This window comes from Falco rusticolus, chromosome 3 (genome assembly GCF_015220075.1).
Source record: "Falco rusticolus isolate bFalRus1 chromosome 3, bFalRus1.pri, whole genome shotgun sequence".
In the NCBI taxonomy this organism is placed as follows: Eukaryota; Metazoa; Chordata; class Aves; order Falconiformes; family Falconidae; genus Falco; species Falco rusticolus.
In genome coordinates this window covers 26,770,782-26,795,793 of record NC_051189.1, presented here as the reverse complement: position 1 = coordinate 26,795,793, position 25,012 = coordinate 26,770,782, and the positions used below count along the sequence as shown (strand labels likewise).

Genomic DNA, 25,012 nt, shown 5'->3' with positions numbered 1-25,012 from the left:
AACGTTCAGTCAGGCAGTACCGAGGTCTTCCGTAAAAGTCCACATTTCGCTGCTGTTCAGGCGGCTTTTGTGCCCTTGGCGTGGGCTTCTGTTAAAATGCCATCAGGGGTTTGCCCCCAGCTGCTCTTTGCCACGCGCGGTCCATCAGGCTCCTGCTGCGGCGCCACGGGAGCTGCCGGCAGGACCGCGCTTCCCTGGGGAAGGTGTGACCGCCGGGAGGCCGAGCCCCGGAGGCTGGGGAAGGGGATGCTCGGTGCTCCGGGGGGGTGACCCCTGCCGCGCCCCCCGCAGCCCGGCCGTCGGCAGCGCCCGGGGAAGGCTCCGCGGGGCCCGGCCGGAGGGGGCGGGAGCCCCCCGGCCCCCGTGCCAATGGCTGCGGGGGGATGGCTCTGCCTGGACGTTCCCGCTCGGTTACAGGATGGAAATTCCCGGCCTCCCCGGGGAGGGAGCTCGGGCTCCGCGCTCTGAAAGGCTCATTTATCCCCGCGCTGCCGCCCAGAGTGGCGGACACGGGCCCCTGCGCCGCCGCCTCCCCCGGCCCCGGGCGCGGCCCCGCGCCCCCCGCCCGCACCATGCCCCGCGCCCCGGCCGCAGCCCCGCCGCTGCTGCCGCTGCTGCCGCTGCTGCTGCTGGCGCTGCTGGCGGCCCCGCCGGCCGGCGGCTCCGAGAGCCCCAAGGGGAAGCAGAAGGCGCTTCGCCAGCGGGAGGTGCTGGACGTGGTGAGCGGGGCCGGGGGCCCGGGGCCGGGCGGGTGGGCGCTGGGCGCGGCGGGGGCGCCGGGCGGGGCGGCCGGGGGAGCCGCGCGGTGCTGGTTTGTCGCAAAAATCGGGGAAAAGCGCAAAATGCGCGGGTTTCCGAGCCCCGCCGCTGCCGCCGCGGGCCGGGCGGGCTCTGCCTCTGGAGCTGGGTCATTACCCCTCGCTGTGCTGAACCTGGGAACGCTGAGAAGGGGCTGGGCGGGCTTTGGCGGAAGCCGCTGGTTTGCGGCGGCTGGGTGCGGGGCTGCGTGGTCTCCGCAGGGCTGGGGGGCTGCGGGGCCGGGGGCTGAGGCCGGCGGGGCCGGGGGCTGCGCTGTGAGCTGCCGGCCGCCCTCTGCGCGTCGCGGGGGTAACGCTGGGATCGGTCTGGGGAGCCTGGCAACATCAGCGGCAGATGCTGTTCAGCTCCTGCAAGGCGAGGGGATAGACAATGAGCTACAAAAAGAGAAATACCAGGGCTGCTCTTCAGCAGCCATGAGGTGCTGCGGAGGCTGTATCCGCACGCTGACCGAACCCGCTTTTCCTTGGAGGGGCGTTAATGCCTTGTTCCCTTTGGCAGCTGGGGCTGCATACCGACCGCTGTTTGCAATTCCATTGCAACTAGAAACCTTAGTGCCTCGGGACCATCCCATCTCAGGGATGGAAGAAAGGAGGGAGATTTTCCAGCCCTTGGAATGTAGACAGCAGATGTGAAGCTATTTCTGTGAGCTTCTGGGCTGCCGTTCACCTCCTATAGGAGATCGGTAGCATGGCCGATTCTTCTGTGGTCTCCACAGAGATCCCCCAAAGGGATGTGCTGGAAGCCCCATCGGTAGCAAAGCTCCTTCCCTTTCACACCACCTCATTACGCTTTCACTTCTGCAGTGGGAATTTAATTGCATCGAGAATAAGGAGTCTGCACACATGGAGGAGCTTATGCTTTCTGCTGGAGCAGTATTTTGGGGGGCCCCATTTCTCTTGCCTTGCTCCATGCTTTCGGGTGCAGCAGAGTGCAGGTAAATCAGTGGCGGCTGAGTCAGGCACAGCCCAGTTGTACAGACTGCTTCAGCTACGGCCCTTCCCGTGCAGATGAAGGCATGCCCGAGGGGGATCCTGCCTTCAGCAGAAATTTTAAAAGATGTTTTATGCATTCCCAGCTTCAGAAAGGATGAAATTTGCTTCATTTGGCAAGCAGAGATGAATTTAGTTGGAGCAGAGCCCAAAGCCCAGGTAATTCACTCACGTCAGTCAAAATTTTTGGCTGTGGAATGGCGGAGCAGCTCTCCCTGGAAGGGAGCTGTGTGGCTCTGAGTGCAGCGGTGGCTCCTCTCCAGGGGTCTGCCCCTAGCCCTCGCCGATTTCTATGTCCATCCCATGTTCTGTTTTTGTGGTGTGTAACCATGAGCAAAAGCCAGAGCCAGTCACTGTTCCAGATAGAGCCCAAGGGGAGAGTAGTGGCAAGAGCAGATAACTGGTGCTGTGTGAAATACAGATCTCTTTGTGTCATTCTCGTGGTCCCTGGGCTGGTGTGTGCTTTGCCAGGCAGCCTGCTCTCCAGCTAACTTTTTCAAAATGTGGCCTTCCTGATTTTAATATTCCACTCTTTCCAACGCCATTACCAACAGTGTTTTCTTTGGTGAAGGTAGTGAGGGAATGCCAGCATGATTAGTCCAGCTCTCATCTTCTTGCTAGACCTCTTTGTACAGTCACTGACTTTATTTATGGAGTGGCTCCAGCCGAGCCTGTGATGCCCATGCTGGTTTTTGCACCAAAGCATGGGAAAAGGAGCAACCCCAGAAGAAGAAAGTTTGCCAGTGTGACAAAGGAGCGAGAGCAGGGGCTGTAGTTTGCAGCTTGCAGTGCAGATAGTGGCACGGCTTGCAGGAGGGGGAATAGCTGGAGGATCGTTTCTTTTTGAAACAGGTGGGGATTAAGTGGTTTGAAATGGATGAAGGGAAATAGGTGTGAGAAAGGGGAAGAGCAGAATGTAGTTATCTGTGAGGGTCTGGGGTGAAGACTGGAGGAAGCAGTTAGTCACCAGCCGGGAAAGAGCATTTCAAGTAAGAGCCCTGCCACCACCAGCCCCTGCGGGGTCCTGCTCAACGTTCCTGTGCCAGCTGCACACGCGGGTGCCCCCCAGCATCCAGCACCCAGGCTGCTGGGCCAAGGAGCTCTGGGCTGCACAGAGCTACTCCCCGGGGAGGGCAACCCCAAATCTCGTAAGGTATGAAGGCAACGTGTGTTAACACGTAGTTTGGGAGAGCAACATTTGACCTTTCCCACCATGGCAATGTTAGGGAGGACGTTAGCGTGCCATCCTCCCATGTGTGCCTTCCCACTGCTATGAACAGGGATTCAGAGTTCAGGATTATCCCAGGGTGCAGCTTCCCATGTCCACATCAACATGGACATGCTGTGTGTGCCCCCCGAGTCTGACTTGTGTGGTCTGACTATAGCAAGGCGATTCTGTCCCAGAGGAGTGGCGGCAGAAGAAAACTGGTGTTAACCTCTGCTCTGTGAAATGCAAAAGTTTCTCTACTTCAAGAAAAAAAAAAAAAAGAAGGAAAAAATAATGGCAGCTTATTGACTAGAACAGTTATACAAGTAATGATGGGTTAGGAGAAAGGAACTGTTAACATACAACTTTTTGTTTCTGTATAGGAATGTTTTGAATCTTCCGAGGTTTCTCAAAAGGTTTTAATCCTTGGGCTAGCCCAGTTTTTAATTCTAGGACTTATGCATCTTTTCAGAAAATCATTTAATTTACAGCAAATTCTGCTGGCACTGCTTATCGTTGACATTTTATTTTTCCTTTTTTTTCCCTCTGTGGAACCATTTTCTTGGTGACCTGGAAATAGCCCATTAGTCTGTATCACGGCAAGTTTTTTTGTTTTGTTGTTGTTTGTTTGTAACTTGGTTAGCCTCAGAATTAAGGGATGGAAGCAGTAAGATCTGTTCTGCATTTCAGTACAATGGCATGTGCTTGCAAGGCCCCAGTGGCGTACCTGGACGGGATGGAAACCCGGGAGCCAACGGGATCCCTGGGACACCTGGGATCCCGGGACGGGATGGGCTGAAAGGGGAGAAGGGCGAGTGCATGCGCGAGAGCATCGAGGAGTCCTGGACGCCCAACTTCAAGCAGTGTTCGTGGAGTGCGCTTAATTACGGCATCGATCTTGGGAAGATTGCAGTAAGTTAGCTTCGTCAGGGATGCTGCGCTTCACCAACCACAGCAGGCTCTAGATCTGCCACCTCTGTGGCTGGGTAGCACTCATCAAAGATGGCCTGTTGCATTCTTTTTCTACAAATAAGGGTGAACTTCTCAAAGGTTTAGCTACTTTGGATCCAATCTCAGCTGTTTTGCAGCGATGTGCCCTTTTTATTTCTGTAGTCGTGTTTCAAAAGAATGATGCAGCTGGTGTAAGGGTATATTTAGAAGCCCAGATCTATTACTGTAAGGCTGAAAGTTACACCACCAAAAGTACCTCCACCTTGCCCAAAACAGGGCAAGGGATTTACCATGTCAATCCTAAGGAACAGGAGGGATGTACATCTTTAATCTGTTAATGGTATCTGTCTTTGTAACTCCTGCTTCAAAATGGTTCACTGAAGTTCAGTTGCAGGATGCTACCACAAAAAGCATCGGCATTGTTCAGGAGCAGCATTACCAAGCGTTGTCCAGACTAACCCAGACAGGCTGTCCTCCACTGCAGCCCTGGGTATAAAAATTTCCAACACAACAGTGCAAGCCTAGAAGAGGGGAAGAAATCATACCAGCTACGAAGCAATGCCCAGGCTGGTTGGAGTAATTTAACTGCTATTGCTGTGGCTAGAGTGAGAGTCAACTTTTCTGAGCAGACACCTCTCACTGCATTGCACTGGCCAAACTGTCCCTAGCTCCCTCCCCGTGATATCCAGCATTTTGAAGACAGAGTAACAACGTCTTAAAAATCTGAAAATGTTTTTTTCAGTTGTGCAGCTTTTGTCAGGGTTTAAATCTCACAAATCTTGTGATAATTGTTAAATCCAAGATTTCTGGTAACAGAGACAGAAATTGTACTGTCCTCTCAGACAAGGACTTGAGCGCAGCTTTCAGACAGCTCATACCCCTTTACATAAACCCCAGAAGATAACTAGGTTACCAATTTAACAGCAGGCATTATCTAAATAAAGTTAAGAATTTCCATAATACCCCTTTGCCATTACTATCTATGAGGTGGTGTTTCTGATTTGCAACTTTGCACTGTATGGTATTTGCCAGGCTCTACTTTTATTTTTTTTTCTCCCCTGCCTCCCCCCCCCCCCCCCCCCAGCAGAAAGGACTAAAGAGAAAAGCCAAAACATTCTAAGATAAATATAAATATATTACTAAAAATAAATATATTTCCTAAATGTAAATATATAGAAAATAAATAGGCTCAAAACCAGAGGTTGCTACCAAAGTACTTTTGTCTCCTCTTAGGAATGTACATTTACAAAGATGCGCTCGAACAGTGCTCTCCGCGTTCTCTTCAGTGGATCGCTTCGGCTAAAATGCAAAAATGCCTGTTGTCAGCGCTGGTACTTTACTTTTAATGGAGCAGAATGTGCTGGGCCGCTTCCTATTGAAGCCATAATATATTTAGATCAAGGGAGCCCGGAGCTGAATTCCACTATTAATATACACCGAACTTCTTCAGGTATGTATGGCGGGACCACCTGAACAGAGATGGAGCAGAAGCCAGTAGCAAATCTAGTTACCAAATGCAGGAAGTACAGTCTGCCTTAGAAAGTAAAAAAAACTGAAAGAAGAGGCAGAAAAGTGGCTGGCTAACACTTGTTACTCTTACTTTGTTGCCTCACAGCAGACTATCAATAGTAACAGTATTAGAATTATTTATTAAGCACTTTATTACTGTGGTATTTGTTGTGGTACTTACATCCTGTAATTTAGAAATGGAAGAGGTTTCTATCCAGAGAGTTCTACTGATCTCTGCTACAACATGAATACAGACACATTCTGTGCTGTGTTAGCATATGGAGAAATGGCCTTACTGCCAAGCAGACAGTGTCATCCTGGCTTAAAATACTGATAGTTGAACATTATCTGCATAAAATGAGACTTATTTGCCCTGGAATTTCTCCTGTAATTTCAGGTGATGCACAAAAGTACCCCCAAAGTGAAGTCTCTAGGAACTATTATTCAGCTGCTAAGCAAAAGGCAAATTAGCGAAGTCATTCAGCATAAAAGGAGGTGACACCAGAAGGGGACTAACATCAACTCTGCTCAGTTTTCCTCTCTGTACTATTTCATGACTGCATGAAATCTAATGTCTAGAGCTATGATAGGTTTTTTTTTTCACCAAGAGATAGGACCCACCTGTCCTCATTAACCCACCTCCAACTAGTGGTGCTAGTGGAGAAAAACAAAGGGGCAGCAAAAGTGGAACTTTATACAGAAGCAGTAAATTAGGCGTGGAAAAGATTACAGGGTGACTATCACCTTTGCAGGGCTTACCTGTGTCCCTGTCCCCCCCTCCCCATCACTGCCTTAGGGGGCTGGATGGGATTGAAGCCATATCCCAGGTACCAGTTTGTAAGTGTGGACACTTCAAGAAGCAGGTGTACCTCCCATTTAGCCATCCTGTGGATTGTGATCCCCTTCAGGTACTGCAACAGAGGTCAAGAAGCAGCACGGATAAAGGCGGTGTGTGACTCTCTAACCTGCTGCTGCATCTCTAATAGTTTTGTTTTGTTTTTTTCTAAAAATGCTATTCAGGTTTAACTAAACAGCATGAGCTTGTAATGAACTGTTCTTAAGTACTTGTGTCCACCTCCAGTTGTGAAATACAGCTGATTCTGTCTGATGAAGTAACCCGATTTTTGTGTTTAACCAGTGGAAGGTCTGTGTGAAGGGATCAATGCCGGCTTGGTAGATATTGCCATCTGGGTCGGGACTTGCTCAGATTATCCACGGGGAGATGCTTCTACTGGATGGAATTCAGTCTCCCGAATCATCATTGAAGAACTGCCAAAATAACCTTCCTTCCCTTTTTATAACCTCTTTTAAAAAAAAATTTGTACAATTTTCTTCAGAATTTATTTCTATAGAGTTGGATGCAAGTATTTGACTGAAAGGCACCCAACTCTTGCATCTGTAGTCTTTGCCTGGCCTTTTTTTGCACATCGCAGAGGCTTTTTATAATAATCATTTTAGAATATAAATATCAAACCCAAGTTCATTAACTTTTTAAATTCCTTGTTTGATGTATGAAACTATACCACCACCATTTTAAGAATTAGCTGTAACTTTTTTGTATCAAATAAATAAGACCTTTTACAAAAAAACAAATAATCCAGGCTCTTTTATTGATCATCAAACTATTCAAGATATTTTATATGGTGTTATGATACACAGCTATTTTTTTTTTGGAAGACTTCACAGAAAGTTCTAAGAAAGAAAACCCAGGACTTGGCTTTAGCCTTCAGAAAACTACTCCCATAATGTGACTACAGAATAGGATGCTCTGCTGCTACAGTCTTATGTCTCTCAACAAACTCCTGATGACTTAACTGCAACCTAAACGATGCGGTGAGTGTTAAATATCTCACTCTGAATAACTAAGTAAAAATAAGACTATCTAAACGTGATAGACTGGATTTCAGTATGAATATCTATTATCGGTCTCCACTCTTAGCATGCAGATACTAAATAATTTTGCAGTTACAAAACTTCATTTTATGGCTCCAATAAAATAATTGTCCTGGATTTAGCCTTTCATATATAAATATATATGTATATATACATATATACAATCGCTTTGGTGTTAATTAAAAGCTAGATATATTAAATAGTTTGGAAGATACAGAAATAAGGTTGAAAAACTTAGGCTTTCAAAAAAATATACTTGTAAAGTGAGAGAATAATGTCACAGCTATTTGATTGCAGCCACCAGACTGGACAAGTGATAGTATTGATCATGCCAGCACAGCATTAGCTTCAGTGTTTTATTTTCTTCCAAACGCAACAAGTAATATACTCAAATATTCTTAAAAACTGTACAGAATCTAAAGGGAAACACTAGTCGTGTTTATATTACAAAATCAATTTTACATTAATGAAATAAACCCCCCAAGAAATAGTATGTACATCATACAGAAATCTACCCTTTCTGGAAATCAAAAGGAAAAAAATACCACATTTGAGATAAGGAATTTATTTCCGCTATTTAAGATTAAATCTCAGTTTCGCCCCCCCCCCCCCCCCGAACCGGTTATAAGATTTCCCCCAGGCATATCTCAGATTGTAGGTCTTGTCTGCAGCTTTTGTTAAGAATGCTAGGGGAACACACCTGCACCTAGGGGAGCATTCAGGGCTTCCCAGCTGTAAGCTCATGTGTGATATTGCTGCAGGCCAGCAAATTATACAGCTGGTATTTTGTCTCCGAAGAACTGCACTGTTTTCATTGGCTTGGATGATGGGTTTTAAGGTATCTGAACACAAACAAGTTACTATGAGCTAAGCTATGGTGTGAATTTACAGAATGTCAGTTAACATACAGTAACTGATTGTGTATATGCTTGTAGCCTTTCCTTGCATTTATCCTGGAGCACAAGTAAGCTGTTCTGGGCCTAGAGCACACTAATCCAGGGCAGTAATTGCACAACTTTTATTTTTTTCTTATGATTTATTCATATGTCTTAACAATATTTTTTGGACCCTGGGTGGCAGTTAACTCTGCGCCCCATTAAAAGACACAAAACCAAGTAAATACCTTCCAACGGCAGAAGTTAGGAGCTGTTCAGGATCCACACAGTAATTTGCATGGTAAACTTCTAGTAAATTTGATCTTCAGCTAAATACACATAGAAACTTTCATAATAAAACCCAAAGCCAGCTGTAATGTCCATGTATCCTTTTCAGATGAGATGATCAGTAGAAGGGGTGGGATTGTGGAGGAGAAAGTGTAAATTACTGATCAAGTTAAGTATAAACAAAATGTGCTAGGTAGCAACAGTAACAGAAACAAACATGTGCATTACTGAATTAAGACTTAAAATACTGCACAGTTTCTGTAGTATTCCAGATTTTAACCAAAAATTGAAACCAATTCTCTAGTATGTTAAATTTTTATAAAAAAGCCTTATTTCTGCTTTAGGTTAATCTTCTGTTAAACAGAAGAAAACTGTAGGAAACTTCTCTAAGTGATTATTCAGGTGTACTGCTGGATAGTATTCTCCACTCCTTATGAAACTGATTATTTCCCCCTACCTGCTGGATAACTACCTCCTTTGCTAACTTATGTCCTCCTTAGTTAAGTGATACTTTCTAGATACTTCTTAATACCTTCTTGCTAACAGCAGAAGGCAGGTGTTATGGCCAATAATGTATTTTGTTAAAGATGAACTAAAAAAATAAACTCAGATCTCCAAAAAGTACGTATCACTGACAGCAATTATTGGCATGAAAATAAACATCATTATTACAAAAATTTACTGAGATGTGCTGTAATTTAGTTTATCATTAAATTAGCAATTAATATATTTTTATAGTCTTTTCTTTAGACCAAATCAGAAGACATTAATGGATTGTTTTGGTTTTTGTAAAGAAAGTTCTGCACACAATATTTTTTAGAGTACTTACGGAATATTTTTTTTCCCAAAGAATCTTACTGAAAATAAGCATGGTCATATTTGTTATTGTGGTTTGAAAACTGCATCACTATGGGGTTACTGGAAAAAACGCTCGTTTTTAAAATGTAAGGCTACTTTCAAATATGCATTTACTTTGTAATATCTGGTTAGCTGTATCAGTAATGGAGACAGAATCTCACTCAGAGACAGAGGGCAGGGAAAAGACAGAAAATGAATTAAGTAAGCGGCCAGCAATGCACACAACATACACTTTGGTATGGTGCTAAAAGTAAGCCAAAAACCACAGTGCAAGTCTGTCCTGGTATGAGACAAGAACTGGGTTTCATCAGATTGGCAATTATTCAAACCCAGGAATGGACAGCTGTTTTACAAAACAATTTGAGTTTCCAAACGCACCCCACCGAGGCAGCATTTTTGCGTTGTTTGAGCAATGGAATTTGGAGCATTCCATATCCTAAATTCTGACAAATAACAGAGGTGGATTCCGAAGACACTGTTGTAAACAACTACATACGTACTTTCTTCATGAGATTCAGGTAAAGATTTAAGAAAGTTTTGACGGGCCCCAGAGTTACTTTCATATGAAGTTTTCCACTTCTGTAGGAGCAGAATCTGACCAACTTATCCTGAGACGTGTCAAAATAGTTTAGTTCGTTATTGCAGGCCAGGATGAACCGAATTGCTGCACAGCTGCCTTCACCCACATCATAGTGCTATTATTGCACAGTTGCAGAGGCATCTGTTTCAAGCAGACACAGCCATCTCAGAGAGGAAGGTGGCAATGCAGGAACATTCAGCAGTAGAGATGCTGATTCTTTCCCCAGAAAGAAGTAGATTCTTTCCCCAGAATACTAGATCAATTCACAATGTCAAAAAATGTCACTGCTGAACTACATCTCTCCCAGATCATAAATACAAAAAAAATAAAAGATAGATTCCTTATGAACACAAGCTTGTACCTTTAGTTTTTTTCTTTTCTAAAACCAATTAAAAAGCCAGACACATTTTCATAAACGACAAAGGTAATAGAGCAGGCAGGAGTCACTCTGATCACATTGGGAACAATTCCTTTGTAAAATCCACGAATTCCTTCTCTCCTTTAAAGACAGAGAAAAACATGTAGGTTTAATTAATGTCTTTTAATAGGAATCAGACAAAACAAAACCTGGCATTTTTTTTCTCATGCTCTCACTAAGAGCGGTACTTCAGGTTAGGAATAACAATTTCACAATAATTTCTTACGACAGTGTTTAAAGAGCCATAATATATCAAATCTCAAAACATCATTTTCTTTTCTGAATATACAGTAGCATTCTGTAGGTCTGTTATTTAGCCTAGGGTTTAGGTGGGTTTGGGTGGTTTTTTTTGGTATTGTCTAAGTAGGAGGCAGTTTTCTGGCTTTCTTCATGACACAAGAACTGGTTAGAATAACTTAAAATTTCTGCAGCCTGTTCCAAAAAGCATTTACATATTTAATCTCACTGAAGCCAGCAGAGCTGAAAGGCTTGGTGGTTTTGGGTCATATAACAGCAAGTGAGCTGAGGGTCAACATAACTAAGGAAAGTCAGCACTTATTTTCAGAGAATTAAAGCACCTCCTCCAAAACTCTGACTCCACTGGCCAATAAATGAGAATCTAACTTCTCCCAATTTGAACTAGAGTATTCATGTTAGGGCTGTTAAAAAGTTTCAAAGACTTTTAATCTCAGCTCCCTGTGTTCCAACGAGGCCTAGGATGCCTGGAGTAGCCAGTATAGTTAACATCCTGGAAAGTGCTTGGGTGTGGTTTACACTACCCTCCCCAGGGCTCTAGCCTGCATTTGTTTCATGAGAACAGCAGTGGCCCCAGATGGCTGCATACATTCACAGCTTATCAGAACTAATAAGCCTTCCTATTGACTGCGGGCTGAAAGGCAAAGTGCTGAGACATCGGAGCTGTTTTCACTATGAATTGTCTTCCCTCAAAATAGCTGTAGTGCCTCTGAGCCAGGAGTGGTCCTGGTAGCCTCATTCAGGTGGCACCGCTTAATACCCTAGGAGTCAGCTGACTCCATTTATGTGTCTTTAGTAATATGCTGCAAACCAGAAACAGTGTCCGCAGCAAGATTAATATTGGTTGCATACTGCAAAGGTGGCCGGCCACCCTTAGTAACTACAGAGTCCTGCCCTGTGAAGCTGAGGGGTTAGTGAGAAGATATGCATAGGTATGAGGTAACCTTCTCTAAAGGTCCTAAGGAAAGCTGGGAATAGACTACAAATGCAGTCAAGCCCCAGGGTAACCTAAGGACATCAGTATAAACAGCTCTGGCTAGCTCACTTTCTCCTGTCAGGAATTTGGATTAGCTACAATCCCCAGCAGCACAACATTCCTGTCATATGGAGTATCTAAAGCAGTTCAGTTGAGGCCTTATTGTTTAAGAGCTCCCAAACAGCCAACTCAATGTTATTTTTTAATCTGTAAGTGAAATTTGCCAGGGAAGAGAGAAGGGAGACAGAATCGTAGGAGCCTGTAGGCTAGCAGTGACCCTTCTTGTATCTCCTCCTCTGTCCTTAGATTATTGCTATTAGTTGCATTTTGCGTAAAATGACTTTGTACAGCTAACATTTTGTTTGCTGTGAGCTGCACTGGTTCCACAAGTCAACATGGAAGCCAGCAAACATAGTTCTGATTCTGTACAACTCACTTCCTAAGAGGTAAGTTTTAATCCTGCATGCCTACCTCCATGTCCTGTGGATCACATCAAATACACCAGAATATGTATTATGTTGATCTTGAAGACGAGCTCGCACAACCTGATAGGGATATGTTGCTGACACAGCAAATATTTTGGATACAGCTGCCATCATTATGTATTCCACAGTGTTCTGAAAGCAACAAAAATTACCAGGTTTGCCTTAACTATGGTTTAAATTAGCCAGTTTCCCCCAAATCTTACTTGATTTTTAAATGTCAAACTAAACAATACTCTAGATTTTTCCCCATTAAAATACACACATTTTAAAAAAACCTGCAACATTTACTATATACAGTACTTCATTGTAAAATGTGTGTTGTGCCCTCTCATTCCTATGAAGTGAAACACTTCTTCCAAAACTATTACCTTTACCCAACTTGCACCAGACCAGCTTTCTATGTGTCTAAGACCACCACCCACATTTCCACGAAGTAAGACAAAAAAACCATTCCCCCCTCCAAAAATCTCAAAATGCTTGCCAAAATAAGGAATTAGTTTCCCTACAGGAAAACAGTGCTAACCAGTTGCTTGTTTCTAAAAAGTGAGAAAGTATTATTTCCTTCTATATATTCTACATTCCAATTAATATATCAATACTTTGTACTTTTGACTGTTCTATGACCTAGACAAATGGAATAAAATGCCACTTATTCACATGCTACTATGCATTTTTTATTCTCAAGAACCATACCAATTTTGTATCTGATACTCTGTTTCTGTACTTGTTGTATCTCTGTTTCAAATCCTCATATGCCATGAACTGAAGAGCTCCATGTGAAGTTCCAAACAGACCAGGCACAAATCCCTAAACAGGAATAAACCAAGGTTAAACAGCAATGCACAGAACCTATGCTACTTGACAGAGCTCAGCTTACACACGTACATATATTCTCCATTACTTCACAAATTCAGACTGCATAACTGTCATTGTGAAGTAGGACTCAAAGTTGATTCTGGGTTGGTATTCTTAACAGCAGGCATCACACAGAAGCGTAATAAATGTTACTTTTCTCCAAATAACATATAGGCTAAAGACACTTAATGAGTGAGCAAGATAAAACAAGTGGTCTAGGGACTCCACGTCACAGAGCACAAGCACAGGTCTTAAAATGCTGGTGTCATGGATCAGGATTGTAGGAATACAAATCACATTGCAGTCCTGCAAATGTGTTGCTCACTGCCTGCCCCTTGCCAGGGACTGGCACTAAGCTGTTGTAGTTCCCACCTGAGACTGGTAAGGCAAAGACAGAAACTGACATCTCAGTGAGGAGGCCATCAGGATTGGAGGTACAAAAAGTTATTGTGATAATGTCCTGAATAGGTAGGTATATGTGTGCATTTGTGTGTGTGTATATAAATGTGTATCTATGATATATATCTGTTTCTATATAAAAAAAATGTGTGTGTATATATAGAGTCATAGAATCATTTAGGTTGGAAAAGACCTTTAAGGTCATCCAGTCCAACCATTAACCTAGCACTGCCAAGTCCACCACTAAACCATGTCCTTAAATGCCACATCTACATGTATTTTAAATACCTCCCTCCAGGGATGGTGACTCAACCACTTCCCTGAGCAGCCTGGTCCAATGCTTGCCCACCCTTTCCAATTATTCCAAATATCCAGTCTAAATCTTCCCTGGTGCAACTTGAGGCCGTTTCCTCATGTTCTATCACTTGTCACTTGTGAGAAGAGACTGATACCCACCTTGCTACAACCTCCTTTCAGGTAGTTGCAGGGAGCAGTACGGTCCTCCCTGAGTCTCCTTTTCTGCAGACTAAAGAACCTCAGTTCTCTCAGCCACTCCAACACCTCCATGTCTTTCACACACACACATACACACTTGCACAGTGGAAAGCTGAAGGGCACAGATGGAAAGCTAATTCATACAAGGACTTATGGATGATCCACATTAAATAAATTAATCTAAAATTCGGATCAGTTTGAGTACGTTCCTCACCCTGCTCAGAGCACATCCCAAGGCAGCCCAACAGAGGTGACCGAAGGTGTAACACAGCAGTCTGGGGAACGTTCCCCATTTGTAGAGGCAGTAATGGACAGTAAGAATGTAATATGAAAATATACAGAAACCTTTTCTCTCAAAAAAGTTGACATGAAGGGGGGAAACTGGTATTTTGGAAGGCAGGAGTTCCTTCAAGAGCAGGACTAGCTCAATTGAAAAAGAGCTGATAGCTGCATGGGTTCTGAGAAGCACTAATTCTCTTTTTGAAGAGTTGGTCACTTACACTGGAAAAATACAAATAAATGAGGAATTAATCATCTTGGTCAGACACTATTTAAGGGAGCCAAAAGCTTGCTGAAAAGTTGCAAAGGGACAACTATAATGGAGTAAGTAATCAAAATGTGGGTAAAAGGGCTCAAAGAACCAAAATTTTCCCAAAAATACTGCTATTGAACACTTCAACCTTATTTCCCATGATCTGTTCAGATAAAACAGGAAGTAAAAGATGTGGGCAGAGAGAAAACTCTCTATGAGACTAAACCAGAAGCCGAGAACGCTGAATAAAAACTCACCAACATACTACTAAGAGCCTGGAGAAAGAGAAGAAAAAGAGAAGAGATCCTGGTAGGAGCCCACTAGAATAGTTTAACAGGACAAAATGATAAATTACTTCATGAACTCCTAACTTGCAGAAAAAAACCCCCTAATTCTAAAACAACAACAGACATGAAAACTGTGCAAAGCTTCTACCACTTCAAAGATCAGTTCTCTGCATGCTATAGATTTCTTATGTTCACAATATTACAGCCATTCAGGAAGTGGTTTTTAGGATCTCTTTGATAAATGAGGATGAATTTCTTCTTGCAGTAGAAAATAATGGTCATGAACTAATTATCAGTGACCATGAACTGACAAAATGCATTATGAGCTAGCTAAAGTCCCAGAAAAAACATTTCCCTAGATGAGAACAAGTGGAATTAAACCAAACACCTATCTTTTGTCAACTGTGAGCTTAATCATAGAATTTCATAAAGTTTGAAGCCAAAGGGCCACAACAGAGGGAAAAGAACAAATTTGGTTTTCAGAAATCCTGGATCAGAAAAGAAAATTAACCAATTTGCTTAACAAATTTTGGAGAAAACCAAAATTATCAAAAATATCAAATAAAAAATTATCTGGGTCAGCAAGACAAGGAACAGTATGAAATTTATGTGTAGTGATAGCACGGAAAATCTTCACAAACTTTTGTTAAAAAACAGAGGAAGTAATTGCTCTCTACTTGGAAAGAATTAGAATGATGAATTTGTATCATAAGAGAATGAGGTAATATTTTCCCCACCAACAAAAGAAGAATGTTAAACAACATTTAAGAATGCTGAACTCTTACATTTAAGCCAGCAGATTTGGATAACTTACATCCAAGAGTCCTAAAGCATCTACTGATGATACTTGCTAAATGAGTACCAGCACGCTCCAAGTCTTGTGCTGATGGGGAAAGCTTCCAAAGACTGAAAGACTTTTAATGCTGGGCCAACATTAAAAAATGCAAGAAGGGCGTTGAGGCAACGGTTGGCCAATGTGCCTCAGTAAAATAAGAGTTGACCCAGGCTTCTATTGATCATACCAAACAATGTGTTCCTACGGAAAAATGTTTCAAAGCAAAGTGATTTCTTCACAGTAATGAAACCTCCTGGCTGAGGAAGTTTTTGAAAGATACTCCTACTTTATTTTCTCATTCTTACAATTTCACACAAAAATCTTGCCACAAAGTTTGATAGAATTTGATATTTATTTTTCTTCATGACTTCACATGACTGTGAAGATAAATTGTAAAATAATTTCACTTAGTTTTTGTTATTTTTCACTTTAATATTGAAAACATATCTTTAGAAGAGCTTTGCCTTGAGGGCTTGACAGGATCAAAGGTTTCCTCAAAGAAGTCCTGTCTGAATTCTCCTTTGGAGGATTAGAGCAATAGACAGAATTAAATATGTAAGGATAGTTTAGTGTCATCTTCACTTGGGTTCTCAGTGTGCCAAAGACTAGTAGTATCAAAGTGCCCTGCTCTGACAACTTGTGCAGACAGACACTGGAAATATGCCATTATCTCCCTATGCATCTTGATTGCATGATGAAAAATGATACTATCTTCATGTGAAAGTTACTTACGCTTCTGTCTCTGTAGAATCTGGGACTAAAGTTAAAATCAAGATGGCCAAACCTCAGTGGATTTTGCCATATACAAGTACAAAGACATAGAAAGGCACTTAGCTCACAAGCTTCACAGATGCAGGAAGGGAAATAGCATAAGGAAAAGCATAGAAAAATAAAAAAAGCTAAGTGCCTTTGACTGGACTGGAAAAAAAACTTTATCCTTGGAGTACAGAATCTTGCCTACCAAAGGTGAAATGACAATACAGAAGTGACCATTTTATCTATTTCACTTGGTAACGAGCACACATTACTGCTAGGATTTTTCTGTTATTGTTAGCTATTATTCTCCATCTTGATGACTCTGTATCTTCCTTTAATCTCCTTGTTTTCCGCATTCCTGTTTATTTTACTGTTGTCTGTCAAGCACTGCTCTATTTCTAATTGCTGCTGCTGCATCACCACTGAAAGAGAACAAAACTTAAAATATAAATACAGAAGCATGGAGACCAGGATGAATGTTAGTTGCATTCTTGATCGATGTTTTAGTAGTCAGCCGCTCTAGACTAGACATCTAACTGTTTCTCAAGAGCTCAAAGATATGTTATGGTTTTCTGGAAGTGTCAACTCCTACAATCTTCTGATTATTTTACAGTGTTTGGTTGCTCCTGCCTTACGCTTGAAAAGAACAATACAGCACTCCTAATGTGGAGACGGTTGCATGACATTCAACTTCATGGCAAAGTAATTTTTAGAGCTCACATCTCCAACATATCCATAGGCATGTTCAAATTAGATAACTTCAAGCTGTTTTTTTCCCTCAGCCTGGTGTGCAGCCAAACAGCTCTCTCCCTAGTATCTGGGGGACAGAAGCCAAAGGACAATGCCTAATGGATGCAGGGTGGGGAAGATCACTGACTAGATGATTACTGGGATAATGGGTGAAGGAAAGGCTCCTGGTCTTTTCAAAACTAGGCCAAGGTCAAGAAGAACAAGTTATTGAGGAATACAGCTTCAGATTGACTATAGTTTAATGAAGGAACAATACCCAAGAGAGCTAATAAGGACAGCTTTGATCCCTGCTAGAGACTGATCAATCCTGACATTCCTAGTCTAGTGCCCCAAAGGACTGAAAGGAATTGCTCAGACCAGTAACAGCACCTTGTGCAATAGAGAGCAAGATAGGGAATTGCTTGGACAGAAATACCATTCTTTAGAAGACTAATCTCAAATTAATCAGAAAGAAACAACTTCCAGATTTTATTCCCAACTTGTGATGGTATTCTCTGACATTGCCGTATTTGCTGTAAGGAACTCTAGCTGAAATTAAGATTATGAGGAAAAGGAAGACACCTGTGTGCACCACAGCTCCTGCAACTCAGGGCAATTACCAAAACTTCAGCCATCAAATTTCAAATATAACAAGAAAGAAAAAAAATGAAAACTCCCCCAAAAATGAAAAATGGAGGAAGGCTAAACTATGGACAAGTCAAAGATCCACTTGAGGAGGTGCCATTTTCCCCAGTATAGACAAGACTGAAAGAATCCTGAGGTTGCTCAGTGTACATAATTATGTAGGTCACTCATGACCTATTTAGGTCATCTTCTTTGCCGATTTAAGCAAGTAATTCGCTCTTTCAAAGAAAGTACCTGGTTTAATTCCCCACTTGCAGATTAACACTACAAAGAAGTGTCTAGTGCCAAAGGCAACATGTGCTACATGCATGAATAATCTGAAAAGTAACTCAGTGGAAGGACATCTTAAACCCTACCAGATGTGAGAAATTAGAACTTATCTACACAGAACAGAGCAGACATCCACGCAGGCAAATCAGAAATCCTGACAATTTCAATTTAGGAATAAATAAGGTGCCTTGTTCCTGGTGTCAGAATTTGGCTTTCATTGGTATGTGTCATACCAGGCTTTCAGCACAGGAATGATTATATTTTTTATTGCAAATAAAAGAAGTTAATGTTCAGTAATCAGGACAATTCCTAAGAGACAGTGTTCTTGTTCTATGATGGCATTACTTGCAGGAGAAGAGCCTGACTGAACTAAAATAGGTTTCTTCACACCTTCCAGGCACTGATGAATGCATCTCGATATCATGGCCTGAAGGAAGGAGGGGACAAAAAGTCCAAATCCAGTTGCCATCTGTTTCCCTAAATTAAAGGGAATAAAAACCCCACACATACGCAGACCATATTTAGAAGTCTGCGAATCTTATGGATCTAGAGATGACAGATTACAGACCTCAATAACTAGAGGGCAAATAAGCAGTTGTGAAACCGTCCATTGTGGAAGAAAAAATTAGCAACTACTTTAGTCATATGTTCTGTTCCACAAGATGTCAGAAAGACAGAGATAAGGGATGAAATGGAAGAAAGCACTAGCAGCAAGACAGATTACACTATTGCTGCCCTTCTTATCCAAATTCTAATTATAGGAAGATGCCAAAAAATTAAAAAGCAGCTTGTAGTTTACCCTCATTTCAGCATTATCACCCAATAGAAGACGGCTTAGCTATAAAGCTTACACTCTATTTTTCAGTGATTACTTACATTTCACCAGGATAATAGCTTTTCTTCTGATTAAGCCTTTTCACTGCAGTTCTTCATTGGGAAAGATGACTCACAGAGTAAAAGTGAGCGAGCTAATACAGAAAATGACTTGCATTTTTTTCTGTAGACAAGTATTTACAAGTCGCACCATGCTACTGAGTGGTGCCAGCCAATCCTGGAATTTTTCTTAAATTTTATTACCTTATATAAGCCACGTATGCCCTCTGTCTTGTATATCTTTATAAAAGCATCAAACATTCCTCTGTATTGCCGCTTTGATGGATCAACACCAGCGTTATACTGTAGCACAAGTCGTGTCTTCGTTACCCATATTGGGTTTGTAATACAGAGAGTCATGGCTCCTGAGAACAGATGGACGTTACACCAATTATTGTTGCAACTTGTTCGGTCCAATGTAACAGGCTTCTACAATGACAAAACTACCTGTCCTAGAAAAGTACTCCTATTACTTAAAACAGGTGAAGATTACGTGCACTATTACTCCCTCCCTCTGCCTTCAAAGCTCATAACCAAGTCCAACCTGCTCCTGCTGGGGGCACTTCTGCAGAGCATACGACTTTTGCATATTCCTAGCACATCCTCTTTTTTTGCCTCACCTTTCCACAGTCAGTAGTGTAATCTGTAGTAGATAGGAAACATGTAACTTCTTAATGTACTCCTGATTATCTGCGTTACTCTTTGGGTATACAGTTGTTCAAAATTTAACAGATACCTCAGTCATGAGAAACCTCCTAATCATATTTGACAGGTTAACAGAAGCAACCTGTTAGAGCTTTGTCAGTTATTCAAAGTACAGTTATAAAAGAACCCATTACTATTTTTCACATCAACAATATGCCTTATATTTCAACATTAAATGAATGCTCCAACATCCTAATAAATATTTAATCTAGGCAACAGAGAAGAATTTAACAGAAAAGCATGTATGAGAACACATTAGAAACAACATTAAAAGTCTTGCGGATAGAAGTTGTATTTTTTATTTCAGATCTTTAGTTTCTAAGAAAACTTGAACCATAAAGACTTTCGAAGATCAGTGACCAATCCACTTATTCTACTAACTGCAACAGGCCTTCTCTTTTCCAGGTCTAAGTGTTAAACATTTAATGAGTTACAAGCTGATAGCAGCAGATTTATATAGTTTTCTTTTTGGACTCCATCTAGTACTAAATATGGAAAATGCTTCTACACAATGAAATCAAGGTCAAAGGGTACTTTGAGAACTGCTATTTCTGAGCAAAACTGAAGAGATCACAGTGATCCATCTACTCATCTTAGACATCATTAATTTATTTACAGACAATAAATGACAGCATTTGGACTCAAACACTTACACTTGTCACCTGTAAGAAAAAGCAGCGCTGACACACCTGTGTGGCAGGGAGCAACATATGGCAAGGCTTGAAGCAAACATTAATCTTCTTTGCATTTAAACTCACCAGCCTCTGCAGCTGACACTAGGTGTTCGGTTGCACCGAGACTTTCCAGCTTTCCTTCCTTCTTGTAAGCTTTGATGGCATTGTAACTGGAAAATGTGAAGTATTTTGGTAAAGGTGAAAACAAACCTCTACCACTAAACCCCCCCAAAACAAAACAACACCTCACTTAAGATCATGAAAAACATTAGGTGGTACACAGCCTTTGAAAACAGATATTCAAGCACACTACCTTTGTTTAGTTGATTAATTGGTCTCTGAGCAGTTAGCTCTTTAAAGTGAACTATGGTGATACATATTTAAATTGGTGAAGTATTACTGTCAGTATCAGTGGACTGCAGCTTGAAACAGCTATTGGATCTCAAGAATTAACTTATTAAAAGAAACTGATTAGATAGCCTCCTTTTTATTAACAGCAGCACTGACAGGTATCTGTCTTCTAGCTCAGAAATACGTTGAGCATTCTTCTCTTGATCCAGTTTCCAGTCTTTGTGGATTGAGAAACTGTCAACAGGTACTAAAGCGTCAATAGGAACCTACAGCAAAGCTTGAGGACTGAAGTACCATAACAGAGTCTAGACAACCGACAAGCAAGGTTTGCATAGGCATACTAACTATTCCCTGAAGTGTTTCAGTTAATAAGGATCAACAGTAAGTCAGGTCACAGTTACACAGCTAATTAAGTAGAAAATATTGAGTATTAAAAAGTGGACTTTACAAGCAAAGCCCATCAACTCACAAGAACAATGAAAGAACTCACTGTCACCAAAACGATTAAAAATCAGTTAAACATTTAACTTTAGTAGAAAACTTTATCATCTTCTCCAATTCTTGACACATTAGTTTAGGTTTTTATTTTTTGTGAGGTTTTAAGCACAGTTTATTAGCACTTTTAGAGGATTCTTCATGAATGATGTCACCATCTCTCAAGTTCCTTAGCATTTTCACAGCATCAAGGGAATGCACTGTACTTGACAAAGTAACAGGTCTCTGACTCAAATTGCTTAAATTCTAAAAGAACAAACCATAATAAAGGGCAACAGACTTGGACGTACTAAAAGAATCACAAGTTCATAAGCCACATAGCACAATTTTATACCCCCATAGAAGATGCGGTTTCTATCTGCACATCACATTGCACAGGATATGACACATTTTACAGTTCTACTTACAAGAAAAAGTAAAGTCCCCAGGAAGCCCCTGCTCCCAACATGTTTGGAGTTACCCCTTGATATAAGCCTCGTAGTCCTTCATGCTTCCAGACAGTGGTCATACAGTGGAGAATTCCATTGTACTTTGGCCTCAGTTCCAACCCGTCACTTACTATGAAAGAAAGAAATTATACTGAAAAACATTTCAGGAAGCATGAAGTTCAGCTGTGTAAAAGCCAGCATAGAAGTACATGAATGAACTGCAAATCAACACAAAATATAACTGATCAGCTGTATTTTAAAAGTATTCTCTTAAAAGTATGCAAGAATTGGGGTTTACAGCTTTGTAAGGGTAGAGTTAAAGAATTAAAAAAAGAGGAAAAAGAAACAAAAAAAATAGAAAAAGAACTTACAAGCTCTGCAAGAGCAAAGTTCCCATCAAGGCTAATGAATAGACAAAGCTAAATAAATGCATTGCTGTGCATTTTTTGTGAGCAGCAGCTTTGAACTGAATGTTTTTGTCTTTTCTTTTTAGTGCCTCAGCAATTTCACATCATATTTCAAGTGGTAAGTATGGGGTCTTTGAACAACGCATTTCTACAAGGAGTTTAGACACACTCTAAATAACAACTCTTAAATTCAATCTTCCTCTTTAAAATGTTCTGTAAAGATCTGAATATTGTCAACAGGGCACGTCTTACTGATACCAAAGTCAGTTTTTACCAGAACACTAAAAGATTTCCATCAAAAATTCCTGTGTTCTCCTTCTAGTCTCACTGAACGGATTTGCAGAAAACACCAAATGCGTACTCTTTTCCCACCCAATAACCAAACAGCTGGTGTCCAAATACTCAGAAAACATCACTGTCAAAAATTAAAAACATATGCAAGTGTTTGTTTGACAGATTTCTTTAGAACACAGATGTTGACACTACTTACAGTGGTAGCTACTATTGTTCCTTCTGTAACAGCAAGAGAGTACGTTGGTTATTGATGACGTAAGATAAGATGCATGGTGCCATGACAAGAGATGACAAGCTAGAACAGGGTGAATTCTGACCAGGCCTTTTTCTCCATCAGAGTGGTCAAATACTGGAACAAGCTGCCTGAAGAGGCATCTTTGGAGCTACTCAAAACGCTTATCAGACAAGACTCTCCAGCAATCCAATCTAAGTAGACTTTATCTGAGCAGGGGGTGAACTCCACAGATCTCTTCTGTCCTAAATTAGCCTATGATGACAACATAGGAATGGCTTTCTTTTTTAATGTAGGCACAAAGCTAGATTGCGGTTTTACTGAAAATTAATCTCAAAGTTTTACAGTCAGTGTAGTTTTTTTATCCCCATCAGGATAAATCTTGGTAGTCATGAATTTCAGATGTGTTCTGTTCAGTGCCACATTTATTATTCATTCTCCTTTGAACTTGGTGCGCAGTATGTTTTGACAGACTTCAGGACTAAAGACAAAATGCTTTTTCTCAGCACACTGTGACAAGGCCTCAACACCTTGATAATCACTCAAAACTAGAACACAAATTAAATGCCTCTTTTTTTCCCTCCTGAACGAGCACTGCTAGGCCTTTCCCAAAGACCTTTCTGATTTTTTTTTACCATGCTGCCATTAGATCAGGTTTATAAACAATGTGGGAAATCAGAGACATGAATGCAAGTCTGTCTGATGCTGCTGCTCAGAATCTTCACAACACTGATTTCTGATATCAGCTCTTACTTTCTGGTTGAAGACAAAACATAGGAATCGTTATTTTCAACCCAAACAAGCATGTGAAAGTAAGTGACCTCCCGCGGCCACCTAACCCGATTCCCTGCTCAAGACAGACCTAATTAGATCAGGTTACGGAGGGACACGTCCAGTCAGTTCCTGAATGTTTCCAAGGCTGAAGAGATTACAGCCTCTCTTAGGTAACCTCTTCCAGTATTTGACCACTCTCACAGTGAAAATCCTTTTTCCTAACAAATAACTGGAATTTTCCATGTTCCTGCTTGTGCCTGTTTCATCTTGCCCTACAATTATCTCCCTCAAAGAATAATCTGGCTTCACCTTCTCTGTGTCTTCCAGTCACGTAGCCATAGACTGCAGTAATATCTCCCCTCAGCCATCTCTTTGTGAGGGTGAACCGATCCTGTTCTGTCAGCCTGCCCTCCTACGGCATGTGCTCCAGCCTCTTCACCAGCCTGGTGGCCTCCACTGGAATCATGCCAGTATGTCAATGTCTTCCTTGTGCTGATGAGCCCCAAAGTAGACACAGTACTTCAGATGTAGCCTTGCAAGTGCAAAATAGAGAGAAAGGAACACTTCTGCTAACTACATTCTTAGTGTAGTTAACAGACCAGGATGTGCCCACACCAGGATATGCAAGAAAATGTTTAAATCCCACTTTGCAAAAAGTCTGTTTGGAAACATAATCCCTCAAATTTTGTAAACCACCTTTGCGATCATCATTTGTTTCTGAGATCTTAAATAGCCATGTAGCCGTTTAAGGCTACATACAGCAAAAAGTTTTAACCACTATAAAAGAGAATATGATAAAAGGGTGATGGGTTTCTCGTAATAACAGAAAAATCAATAGGGAGAAGCTGACATGTTTCCCTGTGGAAAAATCAATAGGGAGACGCTGATGTTTCCCTGTGGAAAAACACACAAGAGCTTTCTGCAAAACCTTTCTACTACCACTGCTGTTAAGCACTACTGTTAATAACCAAGATTATTATAAAACTACTGTTATGCTTGAGTCTTGAAAATCTTTGTCATAAAGGTGAACTTTGAACCCTGAACCTTTGAATCTGCCTCTTAAGAACAGAGGATCTTGCCGTGCGCTATGGCACTGGTGGCCGTGAGAGGGAAAAGCCTGGCCAGCTCCCCGATCTGCCTGTGAAAGCCTGAGGCACAGAGCATGTTCGTAGTCCCTGGCGACGAGGGGAAGGTTGGCGGTGGGACAGGGGGGAAAAGAGCGGCAGGCCGCCCCTTCCAGCCGCGGGGCTGCCCGCCCGGCCCCGCTGTCACGCAGCCGCCCGCAGGCCTGGGCAGAGCCGGGCAGCCTCCCCTGGCCTGCACCCCGCGCCCCAAAAGGAGCCGGTGGGTCTCTGGCTCGAGAACGGCGGCCCCGTGAGATTCCCAGCGCAAAGCACCGTCTGCCTCCGCAGCCCCCAGCCCCGGGGCCGGGCTCGGGGACTCCCCCTGAAAGCACACCCGCCGCCTCAGCAGGCGGGGGCCGGGCCCTGGCCTGGGGCGGGGGGCGGCCGCCACCGCCGCCTCTGGTGGCCCCGCCCGGAGCACCGCGGCCTTACGGCGAGGGCCCGCAACCGGCCCGGCCCGGGGTGCGCGGGTGGCCGGTGCGGCCTCACCTGCGAAGCGGATCTTGACCAGGTCCAGCGGGTGGAGCACCAGGGTGGAGATGACGCCGCCGCTCAGCCCCGCCGCCAAGTTCTCCAGCTGCACGTGGCGGAAGAGGGACCGCACGGGCGGCGGTGCCGCCGGCTCCCCCACGGCGCAGGCGGGGCCCTGGGCGCTCATGGCTAACGGCGGCGTCGGAGCGCGGCCCGGGAGCGGGGTTCCCTCCGCCCCGGTGCCTCCGCCCCGCCCCCCGGCCCCGGTGCCTCCGCCC

The 25,012-nt window shown here is 42.7% G+C and overlaps 2 protein-coding genes across 2 annotated transcripts; one reads left to right on the top strand and one right to left on the bottom strand.

Annotated features, from left to right (window-relative positions):
• The first annotated feature begins 286 nt into the window (after positions 1 to 286).
• CTHRC1 (collagen triple helix repeat containing 1) lies at positions 287 to 10,295 on the top strand. The gene is made up of 4 exons (XM_037380150.1): positions 287 to 719; positions 3,706 to 3,927; positions 5,200 to 5,416; positions 6,614 to 10,295. Exons 1-4 carry the CDS (start codon positions 384 to 386, stop codon positions 6,754 to 6,756), a joined length of 918 nt encoding a protein of 305 aa, XP_037236047.1. The 5' UTR covers positions 287 to 383; the 3' UTR covers positions 6,757 to 10,295.
• Positions 7,977 to 24,921, bottom strand: SLC25A32 (solute carrier family 25 member 32). Its single transcript, XM_037380149.1, has 7 exons — positions 24,753 to 24,921; positions 21,412 to 21,562; positions 20,243 to 20,328; positions 18,984 to 19,144; positions 12,797 to 12,910; positions 12,090 to 12,235; positions 7,977 to 10,468 (listed from the first exon to the last, which is right to left on the bottom strand). The coding sequence occupies exons 1-7, from the start codon at positions 24,919 to 24,921 to the stop codon at positions 10,333 to 10,335; spliced, it is 963 nt and encodes a 320-aa protein (XP_037236046.1). The 3' UTR covers positions 7,977 to 10,332.
• Between the last annotated feature and the right edge of the window lie 91 nt (positions 24,922 to 25,012).